Raw genomic sequence first — 7949 nt, forward strand, 5'->3', positions numbered from 1 at the left:
CCAAAAACATTGGGACGCTGTGTAAACTGTAGATAAAGTCAGCATGCGATAATTTGCAAAACATGGAAACCCTATTTTTCATTGAACATAGTACAAAAACAACATTTCCAGTGTTGTATAGTAGCGAAGTAAAAATACTTCACTACTGTACTTAAGTACATTTTGGGAGATTTTGTACTTTACTTGAGTTTTCAAATTTTTGAGAACTTTCACTTTTACTTCACTATATTTTTTAACTTAATTGCATACTTTTACTCCGATACATTTTCAAAGAGCTGTTTAGTTACTCATTACAAAAAAGAAAGGAAAAAAAACGTGTTTTAACCCCACTGACTGCAATGAAGTCAGGACGTGCCTGGGCTTGTTCACCACTTGCGCATGACAACCAATAGGCTACACCTGTTGGCTTCACGCAGTAAGCAGAAAGCTAGCTTCACAATCAACAGCCCTGATGGAAGAGGAGACGGAGACAGCAGCTACTTCGGCTACAAATGAAGAGGAACCTGATGATGAGCATCCCTGGCCGTATTTGAACACAATGTTCTCTTAAGTTGATGTGAAGGATTCGTCCTATCGAATGAAGTGCCTCTTATGCCTTCCAAAAAACATGGAAATTCTATCTTATAGAAACTCCCCGTCCAATCTAAAGAAACACATCGAGGTAAGTTCTAGGTTTATGAAATTGTTACAGTATATTCCCATTTCAGAAACCATAGTATGAACCCAGCGCAACTTGCATTTCTCACTGAATATGCTGCTGTAATGAGCCCTGTCGCCCAAGCAACCAACATACTGCAAGCAGAGACCAACGCACAAATGGGGTGGCTACTTCCTACAATCCACCTGCTGACGGTCAAACTCGACAAGGTCAAGTTGCAGCTGAAGTACTGCAGGCCTCTTGTTGATGCTCTACAGTCTGGAATTCAGAACCGTTTTGGGCACATGTTCAGGGATGCTGAGCTGGTTGCAGCTGCAATTCTTCTTCCCAAATTCCGAACGACATGGACGAAGGACGACGCTACCATCAAAATGGGTAAGGCATGCATATAGTTAAAAGTGTGTTTGTGTCTCGACACTTTGTAATATTAACAGTTTTGCATGTTTGTTGTAGGTGCATGAAATTGGACAATGGACGAGTGCAAAAAAATAAATTCAAATAATACTTTAATGTTTCACTTCCTTAGACTGATATCACAACATGGTAGAAGGTTGCATTGCATCATTTAAGTACTGTAACTTTCTATATTTCAGGAATCGATTACATCAAGCAGCATATAGAGGATCCCTCCCTCCAGCCGGGTGCGACCAGGTCAAGTTCATCAGATGAGGATGACTTCTTCTCGTCCCTGCAGGTGTCGAAGACCCAAGATGGTGCCAAACAGTTGGATGCCTACCTGTCCTGCTCAGCTGACCACATGGACTTGCTGAAGTCCTTCCCTTCTGTTTGCAAGCTGTCTTTCAAGCTCAACACACCACTGCCAGCATCAGCAGCATGCGAAAGGCTGTTCAGCATAGCAGGGCTTGTTTTCAGCCCACGAAGAGTACGGCTAAATTCTAGGCATTTTGAAAGCCAGCTGCTTTTGAAGATGAACAGAAAGTTTTACAGTTTCAAGTGATGGAGGGGGTTATGTGCAAGGATGACCTCAAAGGAGGTTTAAGTTAGAGGGGAAGAATAAAAAGGTCAAGGGCAAAAGTGTGTATTGGGGATGGGGAAGTGGGGCTTGAATGTGCAAAAAGAAAATCTGTTGGTGCTATGTTAAATGTTAAGATTTAGTTTATAAAGTGCAATAACGGTAGCAGCTCTTTTTTGTTTTATATTTTGTCTTGATGGTGTGATGTACGCCTCATTTTCAGTACTATTTTATTTTTCAAAAAAAGGTTTCAAACTGTGGTCACCCTCTTCAGATGCCAGATAAGCTTCAGTTTTCTCCAAATTACTTTTTTCTTTTGATTATTATGACAGCAATTGGTCGTGTATGCACCTCCATAGTTTATAAAGTGCAATAACAGTAGCAGCTTTTTTATGTTTTTTTTTTTCTTAATGGTGTGATGTATGCCTAATTTTCAGTACTTTCTCTTAGTTTAAAAAACAAAGGAAAAAAATGAGAAAAAAAAGTGTCAAAACTGTGGTCTCCATCTTCAGATGCCAGATAGGCAGCTTCATTTTTCTCCCAATTAATTTTTTTCTTGTTTATAATGGTTGTGTGTGCACCTCTATTTTCAGCAGTGTAATTGCTTGTCATGAACCATTGGTGACAAATTACCTTCAGTTTACCAAAATATTAAAAATATTACAAATTCAGATTGCCTTTGCTTGTTTACTTTTATGTGTACTTTTAATTACATTACTTGAGTACATTTATTTTTGCATTACTTGTCATACTTAAGTGCAAGAAATATCAGATACTTTAAGACTTTAACTCAAGTAACATTTCAGTCAGTGACTTTGACCAAAGTCATTTTTTGGAAGGGTGCCAATACTTTTACTTGAGTGTGATTTCCCAGTACTTTATACAACACTGAACATTTCACATGTTGAAACTGAGAAATTTCATTGTTTTTTGATATATGCTCATTTTGAATTTGATGTCAGCAACACATTTCAAGAACGTTGGGACAGGGGAATATTTACCACTGTGTTGCATCACATCTACTTTTAACAACACCTGGTAAACGTTTGGGAACTGAGGAGACCAATTGCTGTAGTTTTGAAAGAGAAATGTTGTCCCATTCTTGCCTGATGTACAATTTCAGTTGCTCAACAGTTCGGGGTCTGCTTTGTCTTATTTTGCACTTCATAATACACCAAATGTTTTAAATGGGAGGCAGGTCTGGACTGCAGGCAAGCCAGTTTAGCACCTGGACTCTTTTACTATGGAGCCATGCAGTTATAATATGTGCAGAAAGTGGTTTGGCATTGTCTTGCTGAAAGAAGGAAGGCCTTCCCTGAAAAAGATTTTGTCTGGATGGCAGCATATTGCTCTGAAACGTGTATATATCATTCAGCATTAATGATGCCTTCCCAGATGTACAAGCTACTCATGTCATGTGCACTAATGCACCCTCATACCCTCACAGATGCTGGCTTTTGAACTGTGCACTGATAACAAGCCGGATGGTCCCTCTCCTCTTTAGCCTGGAGGACGTGGTGTCCAAGATTTCTAAAAAGAATTTCTACTTTTGATTCGTCAGACCTCGGGACAATTTTCCACTTTGCCTCAGTCCATCGTAAAAGAGCTCGGGTCCAGAGAAGGCGGCGGTGTTTCTGGATATTGTTTATATCTGGTTTTAACTTGCATTTGTGGACGCAGTAATTAAAGGTCTCATGGCATGAAATTTTCACTTTCTGAGGTTTTTTAACGTTAAAATGAGTTCCTCTGACCTTCTTAAGTCACCCCAGTGGCTAGAAATTTCATAATGTGTAAACCAAACTATGCCCAACATTTGAGAATGGCGCATCAAAACGGCGCGTTGATAAGCTCTTCCCTTTACTACGTCAGCAAGGGAGATGATCCCCATGCCCCCCCTCTGGATTCCCACCCACTGTATGGATTGCCCTGCCCAGTTGTAGTGAGGAGACCATAGAGGACACAACAACATGGCATCACCTAAGCAAGCGAAACATGGAAATTGCGCTGTACATGGATGTGACAACACAGAAAAGAGTCTGTTTTTACTGCCGACGGGAGAGCCCCTGAAGACGCAGTGGCTTAATTTTATTTACTTCAATAATACACCGTCGAGTCTACCTAAGACGGTGTATGTTTGTCGGAAGCATTTTCCTGAGGAATGTTTCCACAACTTGGGACAGTACAGGGCAGGTTTTGCACATCAACTGTCACTGAAGCCTGGGTCCGTACCAAGCATCCCTGCCGCATCAGCAACAAACACCGAACAAGTAAGTGTATAACTGTTAAGTCGTTTTGCCGTGTTTAAAAATCGGTGCGTTAGCCTAGCAATGGCTACATTAGCTGTGCAGCTAACCGCTTCCTGCAGTTAGCCAGGTAATCTGCGCTACAAAACTAAAGAGCATGCAGCATGCTCTGTTAAACTGAGTTTAGTCTGGAAATTGACTGTAACTTATGAGCTTATGTTTGACTATTGCTCCGCAATGCATGTCTTCTGTTGGATAAGCGATATGTTGCTGTAGTTGCTGCTTCTATCCTCTTTGGTTATGGAGTGCGTGTTCAAGCCTAGGGTATTATACGTTCATAAACTACCACTCCGAACACTCTCACTCTCTGTTCTCTGTGTCACGTTGAGTTTACGAAAGGAGTCCGAGGGAGAACGGGGTTTTGCCTTAGCAGCGTGGCTACAGGCGCTGATAGCAGCAAGTATGTGTGCGCACAGCTTGGTCAAGCCCCTCCCCCCATGGCCCGCCCCCACCCTCTACCCTTCCCCGCCTCCTGCTTCTCATTAGCAAAACGACGCACTGGGAAAAGTGCTGAAATGGGGCTTTCTCCCAGGAGGCTATATTTACGTGCCGAGGGTTCATTTCGAGAAAGGCTGCGGATATAACATCCGGAAGCCTCCACGAGCCCGTTTAAAGCATCAACAAACCACCATGCCATGGGACCTTTAACTGTTTTCACAGACAATGGTTTTCTGAAGTGTTCCTGAGCCCATACAGTGATTTCCACTACAGACACATGTCTGCTTTTAATGCAGTGTCGCCTGAGGGCCTGAAGATCACAGGCATCCAATGTCAGTTTTCAGCCTTGTCTCTTGCATACAGAGATTTCTCCAGATTCTCTGAATCGTTTAATGATATTATGGACCATAGATGATGTGATCCCCAAATTCTTTGCAATTTTACATTGAGGAACGTTATTCTTAAATTGTTGCACTGTTTGCCCATGCAGTCCTTCACAGAGCGGTGAACCCCTCCCCATCTTTACTTCTGAGAGACTCCGCCTCTCTGGGATGCTCTTTTTATACCCAATCATGTTACTGACCTGTTGCCAATTAACCAAATTAGTTTTTTTTTTTAGCATTACACAACTTTTTCAGTCATCTGTTGCCCCTGTCCCAGCTTTTCTGAAACATGTTGCTGACATCAAATTCAAAATGAGCATATATTTTTCAAAACCAATAAAATTTCTGTTTCAACGTTTGATATGTTGTTCTTGTACTATTTTCAATGAAATATAGGGTTTCCATGATTTACAAATCTTCACATTCTGTTTATATGTACAGTTTACACAGCGTCCCAACTTTTTTGGAATTGGGGTAATAATTAACTATATTTAACGAAATCGAGTCGTACATGAGCTGATGGTCAATGAGACGTGTAGCACCGAGTCGGCTATAAGCCATGAGATTGAGTGGAATAACTGTTTTATTCTATCCACATTCACTGGATTTTGAAAAACAGAGCATTTTTATTTTTTGAAAATTTGATAAATAGAACTTTTTACAAAACAAAAAATAATTTCTGCTTAGAATGTAAACAAACCGGCGAAATTACAGTAGCAATTTGTGAAAAATGCGATAATTCTTGAAAAATACTTTTATTCCATATTTTGTTGCGCTTTTTTTTTGGGGGGGGGGGGGGGGGTTGAGTAGAGTTTTTATTTCATGCTCGGTTGGTTCGGCAACATGCGCTGCCATTTTCTTCTTCTTTTGGGTTTTTTTGGCAGTTGGCAAACCAACTTAAAGGTGCATTACTGCCACCGACTGGGCTGGAGTGTGGAACAGGAGCTATTGGTGTGGGGGGGAGACTATATTCTTTTAGCTATTTCTGTTTCTTTTAAATACTTGATAACAAAGTGATATATCTGATTTGATGTGCTCTACCATTTTGTTTTTCTCTACTCACAGTATATGAGCTGATATCCTAGTAGTAGAGTAGCCAATCAGAGTGAACGATTGCTCATATCCAGTGAATGTGGATAGAATAATTGTGGATATTTGGAGTATAATTCTTTTAATTTCACATTAAGGTTCTTGGATTATGTCAGGTTGTTTGGATTCAATCTGATTTTTCAGTATATAACACACTTTTTTGGCAACACTCATGATCCCACTCATTACTTTCTTTAAAAAAGAAAAATATTCAGTCTTCTCAACTTTGTTTAATTAGTTCCTACAGCTTAACCTTTTCCTGTAATTTGTTAAAAAAAAAAACATGTCCTTTGATTTTTCTCTAATTGTCTGATGCAGCTTTCACAAGCTAAGAGAAATTAATTGCTTACTTTTAATTAGCAGTTTCTGGCATGGATCAAAACATTCTTATCGTATTTATTTCAGCAGTATCTTAATACATGACTTCAAAAAAAATTCTAATTGTTTTTTACAGGAATTATGTCTTAATATTTATTTGTTTTTTTCAATTTTCAAATATAATCTTATTTTAAGGTTATCATTAAAAAAAATAATCAAATTTTGAGAATAGCTTTAAGAATCAGATAACTATTTAGATCTTAACAGATTGGCACTAGTTCCAGTTCAGATCCATCATATGTGTGTGTGTTTCCTGAAGGATACTGAATGTTGTCTGATCTGTGATCACGTAAACCGGCTTTGGGATATAAAAAAGATTATAACTTCTTAGATACCCTAAATAATCTGCTTTAAAAGCCTTCCAGTCTGCTAATATGAATATTTTAATCGATTTTATTTCCTCTGGGCTGTAGTGTGAATAAACTAGCTGCATGTGTGACTACAGGTTGATATGAGGACAGACAGCAGCCTTGGGATCATGCCTGGTCTTGCTGAAGTGTCACAGCTCATAAAATAAGGCCAGGACAGGCTGATTCCATGCCCTTGTCAGTAGCACTTGGTTTGAGGGTACATGAACTCGCATAGATCAACCCAGACTCCTCTGTTCAGTTTTGTTATTATTTCATGACTGATGCCATGTTTGGCATTTAGTAGACGTCTTCTCCTCCTCTCAATGCTCAGTTGCCCTTTTATTGAAGAAATATCTTGGTGAGCAACAAGAAATTCACTACTAATGTGATTAGCATTTCAGTCCCTGGGCTAATCAGTATGGTAATGAATTTGGACAGTTCAGGGAATACTTGGACGACTGCTATCCGTCCTTATCTCCTGCTTCAGAGCAAAGTGTTGCAACTACAGGAAGTTAAAGGTGCAGGATGTCACGTCTAAAAGTGTTTCTAAACTCGTAATAAAGATATACATCCGAAAACTCAATAGAACAAAATGTGATTCAGAATATTGCCATGCAATGGATCTTGCTAATTTATTGATTTTAAACTTTTGAATACGTTTTTCAGACCCAGAAATTAACCCCACCCCCAAAGCTGACAAAGAATGTATCCTTGACTTGTAAGTGACTTCAAAGCAAAAATAGAAACCCGGTTGTCGGCCATGTTGGTGGATATACAAATGCAGGATCAAGCGACATTCCATACAAAACATAGTCACGCATGCGCAACTCTCTTTGTTTTTCCACTGCTTTAAGCGTTCTTTTAGCTCTGCCATATCTTTGTGCTGTATATGGTTGTGGTCACAACAGTACTCGTGACCATGGCACATTCCGATTTTTTAGAATTCTGTCCGTGATTCGGAAAGAGGGCGAGGAAACTCTGAGGCTTAGTACGGAGAGGAGACATCCAAAGCCTTTTTCATACGCACTATCATCCATCCATCTATCCATTCTCTGTAGCCGCTTATCCTGTTCTACAGGGTTGCAGGCAAGCTGGAGCCTATCCCAGCTGACTACGGGCGAAAGGCGGGGTACACCCTGGACAAGTCGCCAGGTCATCACAGGGCTGATACATATGGCCCTTTTCCACTACCCTTTTTCAGCTCACTTCAGCTCGCTTCAGCTCACTTCAGCCCGACACGGCTCGCGTTTCAACTACCAAAAAACAGCACGACTCAGCTCGCTTCAGCCCTGCTTAGCCCCTAGAACTCACACCGTTTTGGAGTGGGGCTGAAGCGAGCCAAACCGTGCCGAGTGAGGCTGGGGGCGTGAGCAGACA

The 7949-nt window shown here is 40.4% G+C and overlaps 1 protein-coding gene across 1 annotated transcript; it reads left to right on the forward strand.

The window, feature by feature from the left end:
* Positions 1-300: 300 nt before the first annotated feature.
* LOC132888781 (uncharacterized) lies at positions 301-2258 on the forward strand. The gene is made up of 2 exons (XM_060924874.1): positions 301-1033; positions 1252-2258. Exons 1-2 carry the CDS (start codon positions 718-720, stop codon positions 1614-1616), a joined length of 681 nt encoding a protein of 226 aa, XP_060780857.1. The 5' UTR covers positions 301-717; the 3' UTR covers positions 1617-2258.
* The last annotated feature ends 5691 nt before the right edge of the window (positions 2259-7949 follow it).

The sequence above is a fragment of the Neoarius graeffei genome, chromosome 7 (assembly GCF_027579695.1).
Source record: "Neoarius graeffei isolate fNeoGra1 chromosome 7, fNeoGra1.pri, whole genome shotgun sequence".
In the NCBI taxonomy this organism is placed as follows: domain Eukaryota; kingdom Metazoa; phylum Chordata; class Actinopteri; order Siluriformes; family Ariidae; genus Neoarius; species Neoarius graeffei.

Bases quoted from the DNA above. Each gene is read 5' to 3' on its own strand.
- LOC132888781 (XM_060924874.1), top strand. From the start codon at position 718: ATGAACCCAGCGCAACTTGCATTTCTCACTGAATATGCTGCTGTAATG. The intron at 1,034-1,251 runs GTAAGGCATGCA...TCTATATTTCAG, and splicing joins CGACGCTACCATCAAAATGG to GAATCGATTACATCAAGCAG.